General features: G+C 36.6%; 1 protein-coding gene across 1 annotated transcript; it reads left to right on the forward strand.

Annotated features, from left to right (window-relative positions):
* Nucleotides 1–1,476: 1,476 nt before the first annotated feature.
* Psma1 (proteasome 20S subunit alpha 1) lies at nt 1,477–13,754 on the forward strand. Its single transcript, XM_046438045.1, has 10 exons — nt 1,477–1,673; nt 2,910–2,954; nt 3,375–3,476; nt 3,597–3,700; nt 6,844–6,932; nt 7,613–7,683; nt 7,793–7,922; nt 10,749–10,828; nt 11,759–11,869; nt 13,380–13,754. The coding sequence occupies exons 1-10, from the start codon at nt 1,671–1,673 to the stop codon at nt 13,434–13,436; spliced, it is 792 nt and encodes a 263-aa protein (XP_046294001.1). The 5' UTR covers nt 1,477–1,670; the 3' UTR covers nt 13,437–13,754.
* Nucleotides 13,755–17,468: the final 3,714 nt, after the last annotated feature.

A 17,468-nucleotide genomic window follows, 5' to 3' on the forward strand; every position in this document is an offset into this window, starting at 1 on the left:
ATGAAAGTATTGAAAATAATATACATCATTATTTCTAAATATAAGATGGCTATAACTTTTTAAATGTATTAGTTAAGATTGAGTATGATCTTATAAAAAATTTATTATTACATATGTGTGATACACATAACTAATGAAACATATGGGAAAGGTTTGTGAAGATATTCACATTACATGACAATTTTAAAATAAGCATTTAACCATTCATTCAACAGTCGTTTTCATTCATTCAGCAATATTCATTAAGCACAAAATATGTGCTAGATGTGGGACAAACAAAAGAGAAAGTCTGTTTAATCTGTTAATTTAATCCACTAAATTATCCCTATTTTTTTAAACGGTAATAACCAGTGTTGGTGAATTTAAAGATAAGGGCAGTTTTATATACTATTGGAAGTCTAAACTAGTTAAAAAAATTTTTTTCTGAAAGGCAATTAAGCACTTTTTATCAAAAGCTTTTGAAATATTCATGTCCTTTGACACAGCAACTCCATTTTTAGGAATTTATTCTTTAAAAAATGCGTGTGAATTACACAAAAATATAAAGTAGTTCAGAAATGAATTTTTTTGGGGGGAACCTAATATTAAACAATAGAGATCTGGATAGATGTCATATATTCATACTGCAGACAACTATGGAGTAGTATTTCCCCTGGAAACTGTTTAACACGGAAAAATATGTCCCAAATATAAACATGAAAGTTTTAAAAGATACTAATTTACTGTGGATTTGAGCAAATCACCCAAGTGATCTATTTCACCTACAAAGCTCAGATCCTTAAGAACCCTTACCTTACCTGAGTCTAGGTACTCTTCTTCTTAACAGAAAATTAGCAGTCAGTAGATGTTAGATCAGCAGCTGTTTGCAGAGCTGTCTTAAGGTAGTTCACTTAAGGATTTACCAGATGCTCCCAAAAGAGAAAACAGATAATTCATAAGAAAATGTCAGGTTTTTTTTCTTCAGTGGCCTAATCTACCAGATATAGTGCGTGGTTTTGTGGACAGACTGTGCCCTTGAAGCTTGAACTCTGGCGGAAGAAACTAATAATCAGTGATCAACGCCAACAAAGCCTTGAAAGATCAGATCTCCGGGGAGTATAAAGAGGTGTATTCCAAAGTAAGGGAGGGAAAAAGCATGTACATAAACAAGATACTCGAGGAAAGGTATGGTTGACATACACAAACAGACCATTATTTTGTGGCCTTTCTGAGCCTAGTTCTTTTTCCAAATCTCTGTGAAAAGTGAGATGTTGAGCGGTCCGTTCGTATCACCCAGAATTGCAGCTGTTGTCTGCAGTAATTTCAGGTTCATTCAGCCGGTAGGATAAGAAACTGATGGGAATCTACAATAGACAGTGAATGTCGCTGAGGATCCAACAAGGGCGACGCGACAGGGCGAACCGGCAGCTGGAACTCCCTGACCAGGGTTTCCCGCCAATCTCAGTTCCTCGATCTTCAAGGCCCCACCCACTCCCGCCGAAGGCGCCGGGAATTTTAAGGGCGGGGAAGTGTTGAAAGCCTATCGATATCTCTGGAATAGACTGCCCTACCCTGCGCGCCGCCGTCCAAACGCCGCAGCCTTCTCTGTCGATCGCCAAGCGGTGATTTCGGCAGCGCTGCTTGATTCGCAAGCTTTGAGGGAGCTCACGAGCGAGGTCCGCGCCGGAACTATGGTGCGTTGAATCTCTGACTTTGGAAGGTTTAGGGCAAAGGTCCGGTGACTCGGGGAAGGGAATCTGCCGCTCTTGGGCGGTCTGAGGCCACGGGACATAGGAGCCTTAACCACGGGGAGGGCTCCGGCCGTGATTCAGCATCTCCGGCCTGTCTGAAGGAGTGGCGGTCGATAGTCCGTGAGGCCTTTTCGCCGAGGCTTGTTTCACTTTCCAGGGAGTCTCTTGCACTTCTTCCTCCATCAGTTAGCCGAGTTCGCCTGAAATTCCTTCAGTAAAATAGATTCCGAGAGGTCGTGAGTGGCCCCAGGTGCTCTGTATGGGAGGAGAAGAGAGGGACTTCACTTGGAGGCCTCCCAGCACGGACTTGACTCTAGCATTTGTGGTTCTGGACCACGTTCACTTTCCTGGCGTGTCTTGCTTTACCTGTCATCTAGAGCTTGATTAGAAAAGGCCCGTTTCAATCACTTGGTCCAGTCACCTGGTTACAGATGAGGAAAGCTAGACTGATAGAGAAGTGATGGAATCAGGGTTACAGTACAGGTCTCTGAGCTTCTACTGAATCTGTCGTTCCTGCACTCGACCTTCGTATCCCCACAGTTATTCTCCCAAGTACTGATAGACTTGCTTTTATAATGTCATTATAGGTAGTAATGGTTCTATCACTGTAGCTATTTGTATCCACCGCTAGCTTCCTGAGAACATTTTTGTGTTCATTCAATATGAATATTTAGGTGTACATAGTGAGATTTCAAAGATAAGTCAGATAAGTGTGTAATCATAGTAAGAGGTGTGTAAAGAACTGTGGGACTACGTGTTGGGGGAGTTTGGGGAGAAAACATGGGGAAGACTTCAAGAGATAGACATTTTAGCTAATTTAAAAGAAATGCTTTTTGACCATTAGTGCCCTATGCAAGATAACAGCATAAGCAAAGACAGGAGGAAAAATTGATGCATATGAACTTTAGTAATTACCCACCCAGAGGGAATGCTATGGAGAATGGCAGAGTAGGAAATTGGGATGATAGGACCTGTCTAACTAATCTGTTCTTCCCTCCCTCACCAATTAAGGGTGAATGTAGTATTGGCTTTAACAGTATAATAACAAAATTCCAGCCATGTTGTGTTAACAGAATTGTTTTAATGCTGAATGGAAACACAGGCAAGCACATTTCTTACTCTTAATTAAGAGTAGGGGTTTATAAAGTTCCTAATAGGTCTTTTTTCTTTTACTTTCAGTTTCGAAACCAGTATGACAATGATGTCACTGTTTGGAGTCCTCAGGTAAAATCATGTTTTATGCCATTTCTATGAAGAGGCTTTTCATGGCTGCAGGAGGTTTAGAAACTACTAAGATTGTAGACTGAAAAAATGGAATATCATTTTGGACATTCCTGGAACTTGAATTTATAATTAAAATAACTTTCCTAGTTTTCAGAACATCATTGGAGGAGCTAGGGCTGTAGTTCAGTGGCAGAGCACTTGCCTAGCATGTGTGAGGAACTGGGTTCAATCTACCACCACATAAAAATGAATAAAGGCATGCTATCCATCTACAACTACAAAAAAAAAAAAAAATTTTTTTTTAATCATTTGAAATGTAACTATACTTGCTTGAGGTTTGAGAACTCTTGATTTTCAATTTGTAAAGGATCTTCTGAGGTGACTCCATGATATGGTTTTTTTTTTTTTTTTTCCCTTTAGGGGAGGATTCATCAAATTGAGTATGCAATGGAAGCTGTTAAACAGGGTTCAGCCACAGTTGGTCTGAAATCAAAAACCCATGCAGTGTTGGTTGCACTGAAGGTAAATAAAGCCAGACATGTATCTTCCTCATTTAGAAAACAGAACTACCAAATGTAAATTTCACTGTATAAATAGTAAAGTTGTAAACTTATTTTTACGTCTTATAATGTCTCTATTTAGAGGGCACAGTCAGAGCTTGCAGCTCATCAGAAAAAAATTCTTCATGTTGACAACCATATTGGTATCTCAATTGCTGGGCTTACTGCTGATGCTAGACTGTTATGGTAAGTAGAATCATGAAAAACAAAAGTATCTCTTGATCCATAATTTATTACTTTTCCAGAAAAATTCAGGTAAGATATACTAACACTTGAGAAGCCGCTGAATAATGTGATACTTGTTAACCTAATGTATTGTTTGAAGCCATGTATGTCTAAGAAGATCTTGACATTTTTATCTAATTTTTAGAAAGAGGTGAACCACCCTTACTTTCTTTAATACTTCAGTATTTATTAGATTTTTTTTTTTTTCAAAGCTCAGTAGTGGATAGTATAGGGTATAGAAAGGTGATTCAGACATGGATCATGTCTTCAAAGAACTTTAAATTTAGCTAATCTTGGAAGGAAGTAGAGAGTAACAGGTAAATTTCTGTGAGTAATGGGAGGAGATAGAGATTGTGGGTGAGAAGCAATGAGTAAATGAAGAAGTGGGGCTTTGAGATCAGACAGATAACAATTCTTATTTAATTACTTAATTTCTGAGATTGGGCTAATTACTTAACACTCAGATTTTTCAGTATTTTTTTCCTCCAAGGGTGTTTTGAAGTAGGCACTTAAAACAGTGCCTTTTAGAAAGCATGTGAGTGTTTATATGTTGAGGGTAGGATGTAGTTAGCCAAAGCTAAACTTTTACTTATTTATATATAAGCTGTAGGTGGATACAGTACCTTTACCAGTGCCTTCTCACGCATGCTAGGCAAGTGCTCTACCACTGAACCAGAGCCCCAGCCCCCAAAGCTTAACTTTTAAATTTATGGTTTTATTAGTGAAGAAAGAATATAAATAGTAAAGATAAATGGTAATGCCTTTTGTTTAAGAGTTTTGAGTTATCCAGCCAGTCCCTTGCTATGTTAACAGTATACTGACAGTAATACGGGTTTCTGTTTGCTCCTAAAAATGTAGAATGTGCAATGTTGTCAAACATTTAACCCATTAATATCTAAAATATTGCTGTGCCAACATACATTTAATATAAAAACTTTATTAATGAGATATTGCACATCGTTTGATGTGCATTGTATATGTACATCTCAATAAAGCTATATGTATATACATCTCAATAAAGTGGCTTAATACCACATATCATTAGTGCCTGCCATATTGGAGAGTATGGTTTTAGACACCTTGAGAAATTTACTTTTAAAAAGTACTAAACAAATGGCTTGGTTCCTCTAATATACGTTTGATTATCAGGGACTAATTAAGTAGATCAGTGGTAGTGTACTTGCTCTGACATGCACAAGGCCCTGGGTTTGAGCTTTAGCACTGCAATAAATAAATAAATAAATTTGAACATCAGATGTGACAAACACATACTGGACTAAGCAACGTGGAAAGAATGAGTATGTCTATTTCTTTCTATTTAATTCTCTAATAGGCATGAGTTCCTTTTTCCCCAATGTTAACCTTGCTCAAATCTTCACAAGTTGAGACTCAGCAGCCTAGTGTCTAATATCTAATGCAGTTTATGATGAGAAGTAACATTTGCAGAACATGTGAAAACATCCCCTGGATTCTATTTCTTGCCATTGCTCTATTAGGGAGATTTTTATCTGTTTTCAAGGAAAAAACAAAAAAGAGTAGGTACTTTTTTTTCTGGTTCAAGACTTAGAATTAAAGACAAACTGTTGCTGGCTGGATACAGTGTTACATGCATGTAATCCCAACTATTCTGGAGGCTGAGGCAGGAGGATTGTGAGTTCAAGACTATCCTGGGCAACATCAAAAGACCCTGTCTCAAAATAAGGACAGACTGTTGCTCATAAGGATAAGAGAAGAGATGGCTATTTTCTCTTCAGTCAGCCTTCTGTATTCTGTAAGGGCTCTGAGACATAAAATTTTCAAGAGCTAAAGAATAATTAGTTTTTTCTTTTTTTTTTTTTCACTGAAGCAAAAGAAGAAAATTTAATGAAAATCGAGGAAAAATCAAACAAAAAAATAACCTCAAACAAGTAACAAAGCAAAGACTAAAAGGAAATAAGAGGAAAAAATACCTAAATTAACAACAAAGCTCCAAACTATTTCAAAATGATGAAATTGTATTGGATATGGAAACTAAAAGATGCAGGTGGGGGATGGGGATCTGATGTGGGTGTGGCTGTCAGCAGAGGACTATAGGAAAATCCTTGTGGGAAAGCAGAGGTCCTTTATTCCTGGAGATACAGGCAGCCGCTGCACTGGTCTACAGATGAAGATCCCCATAAATTAGAAAAGATAGTGATAAAATTGTCAAGGGGTGGGGACAGCATCAAGGGAAGAAAGTGCTCCCAGGAACACCCATTCCACTCCTAGACTAGAGACCCGGACACTCCCAGCTGACTCAAATGACAGGTGAGGACAACAGTTAGATGGAATAGTAGCCAGAGTGAGGACCTATGGGACTTATGGAATGGGGCAGGTGCCGAACCGAACCCCCATCCACTTAGAAATCTCCTGGACCTGATTTGTCTGCGTCTTCAAGATCACCTTCTTCAGGCTCTGCAGTGGAGAGTCTCTTCAAGGAGGCTTCTAGTTCCTCATTCCCTCCCCTGAGGGGCCAGGCACTCTCCTGGGCACCGCCCCGGAGGTTCCCACAGGTCTAGGCCTGAATAGAGGAGCTTCTGGGTCTTCTTGGGCTGGGGTAGTGGACATCTTTGCAGGATGGGCATGTACAACAGAAGCTAGACCAGGATGGGCCCGCCCAAGTTGAGTGTGCCCAGGATGAGCACGAGGGCTGGCCAAGGCGTCATGCAAATGGGTGATAGCCTCGTTCAGAGTTCGGGTATGTCTTCTGTTGCACAGTAAACCAATTCTGCACCATTTGCTCCTCTAGGCTGAGGCTAGAGGCCAGAGCCACCAGAATACCGTGGGATAGAAAGGGGTCCTTCAGAAAGTGTGCTTCCAGCTCCTGCATCTGCTGCTTTCCAGCATATTTCAAAGGCTTTCAATCTCATCCATGGCAATGGAGCTCAGTTCAGAGGAATGGGTAGTTAGTCAGTTTTAAGACCTCATATGGCCTTACAGTTTAGCACCAAAATGTGTCTTCTTACCTTACTGGTTTCCTTATATGAATATGATCCATGAAAATGTTTGGAAGTGAAATGAAACTGCTTTATTTGGATTAGCTCTCTATAATTTGAAATTACTAACTTTTCTTGTTTCTTTTTTAGTAATTTTATGCGCCAGGAGTGTCTGGATTCTAGATTTGTATTTGACAGACCACTTCCTGTGTCTCGGCTTGTATCTCTAATTGGAAGCAGTATCCTTTTTATGTTAACATTTATAAATGTGAACTTTAAAGGGCTTGGGTACTTAATCCCTATGGTATTCGGAATATGACTATAAAACTTTTAAGGTATTGGGTTGCTCTTGCATTAGCCATTATAAGCAATTTATATTTTCAAGACATACATAAACCCAGCTTTATGAAAACTATCCCAGCATCATTTTTGAGAAATTTAAAGTTTCTTATTAATTCTAGATATCCCCACAAGTCCTGCACCCCTTATATCCAAAACAAATGAAATTCTATATGGAAAGAGATTATTTTGCTAGTATGTATTCTTGGGTTTGATGGAAAGTCAAACAGGTAATATTGAGTCAAAGTAGTACTGTTCTGTTTTATGTTCTTCCTACAGATTATGCAGTGATTAAGGAAGAAGTTAGAGGTCTTTGTTAATAATATTTTGTTTGACAATAAAGATAGTACTTTAAGCCAGGTGCAGTGATGCATCCCTATAATCCTAGCAGCTCAAGAGGCTGAGACAGGAGAATTGCAAGTTCAAAGCCAGCCTCAGCAACTTAGTGAGGCCCTCTAATATATTAAAAGGGACTGGGGATGTGGCTCAGTGGTTAAATGCCCCTGGGTTCAATCCCTGGTACCAAAAATAAAGATAATACTTTATTCCTTGGTAGAATAAGCTCTTTAACTAGTTTAAGAGACCCAGATACCAACACAGCGGTATGGCCGGAGACCCTACGGTGTTGGGTTGCTTATTGCTGGATATGATGTAAGTTGATAGGGTATTGTTTTTTTAAATGATTTTTTAAAACTAGATACTTTTGTAATTTTTAGCTTAACCAAAGTCAATAATTATGGGTTTTGTTTTTGTATTGTAGGATATGGGCCCTCACATTTTCCAGACCTGTCCATCTGCTAATTATTTTGACTGCAGAGCTATGTCCATTGGAGCCCGTTCTCAATCAGCTCGTACTTACTTAGAGAGACATATGTCTGAGTTTATGGAGTGTAAGTGACAGCTTTCTTTAGTTTGGTTTGGGTTTGCCTCCTCCAGTCTTTGTATAGTGAACAAAAGTAGTATCCTAAATAAGGAAAACTATCAGTCTTATAGAAAGAGTTTTTTTTTTTTTTAAATTAAGCCTACGAAGTATTTATTATTTCTATATACATCTACATTTTACTCCTGTTTACCACAGTCATTTCAATCACTAGAAAACTCTTTCAGGATATAAATGTGTCCCTACCCTTAAAAATTCTTGATTCACTGGATCTGAAATATGTCCCAGCCAAAGTTGGGAAACCCTGTACAAGTTGCTATTTGTAAGTTCTCTGTTTACAACTTTCAGTTTTCTGTGATTCTGTTCCTGTTTTAAGCCATGTAGACATTTCTGCATTAAGTAGTTCATAAACAAGAAATAAAAGACAGTGTAGCAATGGCAAAGGAAGGTAAAAGATGTAAGATGATAGAGAAGATTTTCAAGTGCTTTTATTAATATTGGAAGGAGTGTTTGTCAGGGTTTTTAACATTTCTCTTGGTTGTCTTATAAGTTTTCTTGTGGCAGTAGTCTATGAAGGAAATATTTGGGGCTCAGCGAAATATAGAGGAAAATAATTAACACTCTGAAAGCAAGCTATTGTGAGATGATAATAGCTTTAACTTTAGGATAAAGGAGTTCTAGGGCCATATAAGCTTGAGAAGCACTGATTAAAGTTTAACATTTCAAATTATGATAATTGAGTTGTGAGTTCCTAAGATAGCCCTTAACATTTGGAGATTTTCTAGGGCTCAAAGGACTTAGTGTGTAGTTGTACTCACAGCTAAGGCTTACAGCAATATCATAAGGATATACAGCTGAATCGTTAAAGAAAGAGTCAAGAGGAATCTGTGAGGAAGTTTCCTTATGTTCTCTCCCTTCTCAGAAGAGTTACAGACCATACTTAAAGAGCATGTGTGTGATATTATTGACCAGAGAAGCTCATTAGAAACTTGGGTGTCCAAAGTTTGATTGAGATCTGGTCACATAAATATGCTCAGCATAACACATTCCAATCTGGATAAAAAGTTAATAAGGATTGCATTGAATCTATAGATCATTTGGGGACATACTGCTATTGTTATAATCCAGATGGTCCACCACTTAAATATGTTCAGTACAAACTGAACTTTAGATTTTGAATTTTGATCTTTTTCTGGGCTAGCAATGTGCAGTAAGATACTCATGATAAAACATCAGTGAGCCATAGGACTCAGTCAGCCACACAATTCCAAGGGTAAACAACTGATATCTATAGAGTACTATGTTGCTAAGCTATGAAATTTGGTAGGTTAGGTGTATTAAATGGATTTTTTCTTACATTTCAATTTACAATGTGTTTATCAGGTTGTACTTTGATCATAAGTAGCATCTATGCAAATCTGCTGAGATCTGAGCATGGGTGTCTTTCCATTTACTTAGGTCTTCTTTAATTTCTATGATGTTTTATAGTTTTAAGTATTCAAGTCTTATATTTTACATTTATTCATAAGTATTTTATTCTTTTTGGTGTTATTATGAACAGAATTTTTAGATTTTTGAGATCCATGTCATGTCACCTGGGATTGGAGAGTTTTACTTTTTCCTTTCCAATATGGATTGTTGGTGGACCTTTATTTATTTTTATATGGTGCTGAGAATCAAACCCAGTGCCTCACACATGCTAGGTAAGCCCTCCACCACTGAGCCACAGCCACAGCCAATATGGATGCTTTTTATTTCTTTTTCTTACCTGATGTTCTTGCTAGACCCTCCAGTACAATGATGAATAGACATGGTAAGAGCAGACATCTTTGATTTGTTCCTGATTTTAAGGGGAAAGATTTATTTATTTATTTTTGGTTCTGGGGATTGAACCCAGGGGTGCTTATCCACTAAGCCACATCCCCAGTCCTTTTCTTTTTTATTTTGAGACAAGGTCCTGCTAAATTGATGTGGGTCTCACTAAATTGCTGAGTCTGGCTTTGAACTTACAATCCTCCTGCCTCAGCTGCTGGGATTATAGGAGTGCGCCACCACATCTGTCAAGGGAAAAGTTCTTTTAAAATATACTCAATATATTAGCTATAAGTTTTTGTAAATATTCCCTTCAATTATTATTATTGTGCAAGCATTTGGGGTTTTATCATATGCTTTTCATGTATCTGTTGAGATGATCGTGCTGCTTTTTTCTCTTCAGTCTTTGGTGTAGTGTTAAATTAATTGACTTTTCAAATGTTAAACCAACTTTGCATTCCTGAGGGGGAAAAATCCTTTTTTGTCATGACAAATGTTGAGGTGGAGCCCAAACATCCAAGATAACCTTTTGTCTTCTTTAGTCACTTTCTAGGTGTGTTAAGAGGAGCTAGAATGCTGGGTCCTCTGCCACAATCTTTTCAATGTTGCTGGATTCCATTGGAATTATTTTGTTAATTTTTGTACCTGTATTCATAAGAAATATTGTTTTGTGGTTTTGTTATCAGAGTAATACTGGCCACATAAAATGAGTTGAAGACTACTTTTATATAGAGCAAATGTAGCATCTAGCATTCCACAGAATACACTCTACAAAATTGTGAATGACATTTTTCAAATCATAATTTTGATTTAGCTTATCAAAATAACAGGTCATCTCATTAAATAAAATAATAGCAATAGTATTGCTATTCATAGATTATATGACGAGCATTAGACACTTGGCTGTTATTGTTGTAATAACAATATTGCATAACTAACACCATGATTTCAGACTGTAAGCTCGATAAAAGAAGCCTAGTATGGTAATGAAACGAAGAAATAACTATTAATTTATTACATACAGGCAACTTAAATGAACTGGTTAAACATGGTCTTCGTGCCTTAAGAGAGACACTTCCTGCAGAGCAGGACCTAACTACAAAGGTAAATATTATGTTTTCCAATTGTAGATAATAATATTACAGTTTAATATGGTAAAAATAGGTAATTAAAGTGTGTATACTTATTTAATTTAGGAGACGGTTGCCTTGGTTCACACTTTCCCTTTAAGCTGTTCAGAAAGTGATCAGATTTTGAAATGCTATTTTTTAATATTTCTTTTTGATATAAAGCAATAAAATCAGGAAGTCCAATGTAGACTGCCCTTTATTTAGTAAATAGTTATATCTTTGTATTATTCATGTAGTTAACAAATTTGTGCACTTACCATATGCAGATACCTTCTAAGCATTTTAAATATAGTAAAGACAACAAATAGCTGGACCTTTATTGAACATTCTAGTGAGGAGATAAATCATATATACATACACAAATCATACAGGATATTAAAAGATAATAAATGCTGTAGGTTAAAAAAAATGTTTAAAAAGAGAAAGAATGTCTAACTGGGTGCAGGAAGATAGTGTGGTAGATATAACTTAAAGTAGGGTGATCATCTGGGCACGCTGGCACACGCCTGTAATCCCAGCTACTTGGAGGCTTAGGCAGGAGAATTGTGCATTTCAGGCCAGCCTAGGCAATTCAGCAAAACCCCATCTCAAAAGTATAAATAATTATCATTGTATAATTATCATTTAATATCTATGTGGAAACTTTATTGCCTGCATAATCTTTTTAAATCAAGTGTTTCCAGATGATAGACCTTTAAGATTAATCAAATAACAGTGAATATTAAATCTAGCAAGTGCCTACTAGTTTTCTTCACCCTACATATAAGTAGTTTTTAAAGTCTTAAATTCAAGTACTATATTTTTATTCTGATTTTTTTTCACCTAACATTTTATGATAAGCATTTTTCTGGCCTAAATGTACTCTATTTACTTATTTTTTTGTTCTCACCCCGTCCGCCCTTAGAATGTTTCCATTGGAATTGTTGGTAAAGACTTGGAGTTTACAATCTATGATGACGATGATGTATCTCCATTCCTGGAAGGTCTTGAAGAACGACCTCAGAGGAAGGCACAGGTATCTAATTAGTTGTAACAAAAGAGGCTTTCATTTTGTCATAAACTGCTGTTCTTATCAACTGTGTAAATCCATCGTTTTTCTCTTTAATTATAGAGATAGGCTCCCAATTCATATAGCAACAGAAAAATTAAGAACTAAGGAAAGTAAAATAAAATATTCAGGGGGCAGAACTCTCTGTAAACACAAAAAGAGAAAAGATTTAGTTATCTATTGTTATGTAATAAGTTACCACTAAACTTATAAATTTAAAACAGCAAACATTACTTCTCACAATTCTGTGGTTGACTGGGCCTCATCATTGATGGTTCTTTTGCTTGTGTATCTTGGAATCTCATATGTGCTACAGTCAATGTTGGGGTGGAGCCCAAACATCCAAGATAACCTTACTTTTGCCTTCTTTAGTCACTTTCTAGGTGTGTTAAGAGGAACTAGAATGCTGGGTCCTCTGCCAGAATGACTGCTTCTATCCCTGTAGTCTCAAGGCCTCTCCTTGAGCAGGACCTTTCTAGCAGGGTGGCAACCCAGAGCTTGCTAAAGGTCAAAAAAATGCAAACTGCCATCATTCTTAATGCTGAGACCCAGGACTAGCATGGCATCATTTATGCAGATTCTGTTGTTTAAAGCAAGTCATGGGGCCAGCCTGGATTCATTGGGAGTAGATACTAGGAGAAGTGTTCATTGGAGACCAGCTTTGAACACTAGTTTGACTTTTCATAAATAGTGACAAAAACCAAATGCAGTGGCACACACCCGTGATCCCAGTGACTTGGGAGGCTGAGGCAAGAGGATTGCAAGTTGCTAGCCTAGGCAACTTTTGTCTCTTAAACAACAACAACAAAAAGCTCCTGGGATGTAGCTCAGTAGTATTGTGCCTCTGGATTCCATCCCCAGTACTGCAAAAAATTAAATATAAATATAAATAAATAAATAAATAAATAAGTGACAAACACATCAAGAAGTGTTTGTAGGGGGAAAAAACTTTAATATGAATCTTGTTGCTGGATGTTTAGAATACACATTTGCATTAATAGATGCTTATTTAATAACTGTGTACCTGAAGATGTAGTGTCTGGTACATAAATTTCTTCAAACTTGAAAAGAACTGTTGGGAAATTTGGGGGAGCAAGAATTGCATTATGTAAGTTGCCATAAATTAAGAAGAATGTAGTGGAGTGCCATGCAGCTGGTTGGTTTTAATTTTTGTTTTGTTAGTTTAGGGGAAAAGGATCTCAAAAAAGGGCTGATTGTATCTTAAGCTTAATAGTAATAATATATGAAAGGCTTTTAACTCATGAGCAAGACAGTATGATAAAATAGTGGAATTGTTCAATGATTTTTAGGCATTCAGAACTGAAATCTAATATATTCTTTAAAAGCTCTTAGAAATTTAGTATTCAAAATATCCCTTAACCCTTTTTTCATTAAGTTTTTATAATGTAACATTTGTAATTAGGAGTACATATTGATCAAATGTTCATTTTTCATCTTCTCTTTCTTCCCTATTAAGCCTGCACAACCTGCTGATGAACCTGCAGAAAAGGCTGATGAACCAATGGAACATTAAGTGATAAACTTCACTATATGTGTATTATTGAATATTTGAGAATGCAGAAACACATACTGATGACAGTAATCTATACTTTGAACCAAAAGACGCAATGGTGAAATGGTATAAGTCCAAATACTGATTTTAGGAATCAGTCCAAATGTGTTTTTTCCAAATAACTTCCCCGAACCATATAATGGGGTACATTTTTCTTTGAGAGGGTCTATATAATCATTTTCTAGAAAGTATAGGTATACCAGTGTTTTTATATAAAGAAAATAGTGTCTTTGGGGTTTTAAATACAACTGTGAAATAAAATTGTTTCACCTCCTGGTATATTGGGTTTTTGTTTTTTAAGTAACTTCAACTACGAATAGTAGTTTGGGATTGCAATTACTTATTTGCCACATTTGCAAGATTATATTGCCTTGTTTTTAATGATATATAAAAATGCCTCATCTACCACAGGCTTGTAACATTGTTTCTAGTTATGGGCTGGCTTCATGAAAATCCATGGAGATTTGGCTCCGAATGCAAATATGAGGATCTAGATTATTCTGATTAAAATCAAAGAAACTGCTGGGTGCAGTTGCACACACCTGTAATCCTAGCTACTCAGGAAGCAGATGCAGGATTGAAAACTCAAGGCCAGGCTCAGCAATTTAGTGATAGCCTATTCTCAAAATAAATAAATAGATAAAAGGGGTTGGTGCTCATTTGTATGAGCACTCCTGGGTTCAATCCCCAATACTGCAAAAAAGAAAAAGCCTACCTAAGAAACACCACTTACCAACAAAAGTAGTGAGATTGGACTGGGACTATATAACTCTATGGTAGAATTCAGGCTAGCCCCACTCTAGGCCCTGGGTTAATCTCTAGCACATTTTACAAAAAAAAGCAGCAAGATTATTAATGTCTGAACAGTTTTTCTATCCAATCAGCAGATGGCAATAGTTAGAGCTCTGGACTTTCTTGGGAATTTTTGCAAATAATCTCAAACCTCTAATCCTACACAAATCAACTCCAGCATAATTTGTATATTGCCTTCTATTCCCTGGGTTATATACTCAGATGTTGCAGAAATTTTTAGCTTAGATCATACAAAATTAAATTAGGAAATCATTTTAAAAAATCCAAAATTTCACTGCTCAAAAGCCTAGGTGTATTTTCTGAGATAGTACATATTTTTAGAGAAGTTTTATTTGTGGATACTAACAAAAATTTTTAATCTAATTCTACTAATTAGCTGCTATTGGCTTTGGGCAAGTTACTTAGCCCTATTCTAAGGAAACCCATTGGAGAATTATTTTAAGAATAAATGAGGGCTGGGGCTGGGGCTCAGTGGTAGAGCGCTCGCCTAGCATGAGTGAGGCACTGGGTTCGATCCTCACCACCACATAAAAATAAAATGAAGATATTGTGTCCACCTAAAACTAAAATAAATATTTTGAAAAAAAGAATAAATGAGAGGGGGCTGGTGATGTGGCTCAAGCGGTAGTGCGCTCGCCTGGCATGCGTGTGGCCCGTGTTCGATCCTCAGCACCACATACAAACAAAGATATTGTGTCCACCGAAAACTAAAAAATAAATATTAAAAAAAAATCTCTCTCTCTCTTTAAAAAAAAAAAAAAAAAGAATAAATGAGAGAATTTATAATACCTTCTAAATGGAAAATGTTAGTTTGTTTTTTTTTTTTAGGTTTCCCAAAACTTAAAAAGTATCAGTTTAAATCTCTTTGTGACTTCTTTTGGTAAAGTAATGGTAAAAGAAACTGGCAACTCTGTTGAAGGAAAGATCTCTAAGCATTGGAACCTGTAAGGAGTGAGGGACTCCTGCTCTGGAAGTAGCCTGAAAGTTCTGTCTGCCTTATTTAAGTTTGGTAACAGGCCACAAGTACCATGTGGCTATCTGAACTACAATGGAGTTGCATCAAGTACATGTAACTTTCATATATAAATATAGTGAACAGAGGGATGCTAACCACCTACCTCCACACTCAATGCATGTGTAGTCTGGGGAGGGAACATAAGTGGGCAGTTTGATAAGCTTGCTTAGAAAAGTCTTTCTTCTACCCCCTGTGCCTTTCATTGGGTGAGTTGTCTGCTGAGTGATTCTGTTTAAATATAAAGATACTGTGTATGCTTTTTTTTTTTTGGACCTACCCCTTAAATGCAAACAACTAATAGTTGACTGGAACTCAGCAAAAAAAATAAAAAACAGTGGTCTTTATTTTACTTTGGGGACAATATCAGTTTTTTCAATAAGTGATTTTTTTAGCCTAGTACGCTGACTTTAGAACTTAAAATTCTCCACACCCCAATAAAACTTACCCCACTATATCACAAAGTTAATCATTATATCCTTTTGCTTTGTCTGGTCTATTGTATTCAGTTATTCCATTTAGTATGTGTTATATAATGACAAGCCATAAGATTCCTAATGTCTTATAAGTCCTGTCACTTTGATATAAAGATAACAGTTTACCTAGAATTTATTAAGCATCTATATGTATAGCTCTTAAGAACTGGCATGGTTAAAGGCCACAAATCATAGATTACAGGATTCGGGTTCTAATCCTACTTTTTAGTATTTGACAATTACATGATTCAGGGCAAATCTCATCATTAGGTCTTTATTTCCTAGACTTTTAAGTATTTGATTCTTAATACATAGCAAGGTCTTCACACTCAAATTAGTTATAATTTTAAAGCATTCAGAATTATATAATTACATGATACAGTAAAAGATCCAAAGTTGCATTTTATACCAGTAGGGAAGAATTGGTGAGGCCATAAATTGTCTTTACAGCTCTTCAGAAGTTCTTCATTTAAAAATATATAACTAGATACTACTAGTGACACTCAGAGGCAAACTAAAATGCCTTCTTTTCATGTTTTAATAGTTTCCTTAACTCAGGGTCATAATAAACCCTGAAGTTTTAACACAACATCTGGGATAACTCAAGTGGATATAACCATTAGACTTAGGACCATACCATGTGGTCCTAAAGTATAATCTTTATACCTGTTTGGCCTCATTTCTTGCTAACACATTTCACTTTTTGATAAGGCTTGGAAATAAGATAACTGCATTTGTAAAGATTCCATGAAAAGTACATACAAAAGAAACAAACTGTTGAAGGCATATCTTGGATTGCCTTGGGGGAATTATGCTGAGTAAGCCAATCTTGAAAGACTACATTGTTTAATTCCATTTACACAACATCATTGACAATAAAACAAATTAGTGGTTTCCAGGGCTAATGATGAAGGTGCTATGACTTGAAAAGGATGGCATTAGGGATCCTTGCAATGGAACAATTCTGTATCTTTTTAAAGATGTAAATGGACACAATACCTTTATTTCATTTATTCTTGTGTGGTGCTGAGAATCAAACCCAGTACCTCACACATGCTAGGCAAGCTCTCTTCCATTGAACTACAACCCTACCCCCAGTTCTGTATCTTGACTGTGCTGTTGATTATACAAATCAGCTGTCTAGAGCTAGACATTGGTGAAATCTGAGTAAGGATGGGTGAATTGTATTTTAGTTTCATGGATTTTATAGTGTACTTTAAATACACAAGTTATTACCATTGGGAGAAACTAGATGAACAGTGTATGGGACCTCTATGTTCATGTCACTTCAATTATCTTGATAAAAGCTTTTTAAAAATGAGTGCAGAGGGGGCTGGGGTTATGGCGCAGTGGTAAAGCACTTGCCTAGCACTGGTTTCAATTCTCAGCACCACATAAAAATAAATAAAAACAATGATTTGTCCACCGCTAAAAAAATTATATACATATATAAATATGTGAGTGCACCCGAGGAGGGCCTTCTTCAAGTTCTAAGCATGTGACTTTTAAAATAAATTTTGGGAGTTCGAATTTTGTTCGATGGTTTCAAAATAAAATCTCAAAATAACTGGATTCTATGTAGATGAAGTTCTATTTGTGTTATAGCTCCCTAAGTGAAGTGGCCCTATTAATAGCCACAGATTCTGTCAGACCTTTTTGTTTGTTTGTTTTCCTGGTGGGGAGCAGCAAGTG

This window comes from Marmota monax, unplaced genomic scaffold, assembly GCF_021218885.2.
Source record: "Marmota monax isolate L192 unplaced genomic scaffold, Marmota_monax_Labrador192_F-V1.1 WCK01_AAM20220418_F8-fsc00061, whole genome shotgun sequence".
Taxonomy (NCBI): domain Eukaryota; kingdom Metazoa; phylum Chordata; class Mammalia; order Rodentia; family Sciuridae; genus Marmota; species Marmota monax.

Excerpts from the sequence above, each read along its gene's own strand:
- Psma1 (XM_046438045.1), top strand. Across the intron at positions 3,477-3,596 it reads CAGTGTTGGTTGCACTGAAG|AGGGCACAGTCAGAGCTTGC; the intron begins GTAAATAAAGCC and ends GTCTCTATTTAG. Across the intron at positions 6,933-7,612 it reads TGTATCTCTAATTGGAAGCA|AGACCCAGATACCAACACAG; the intron begins GTATCCTTTTTA and ends AACTAGTTTAAG.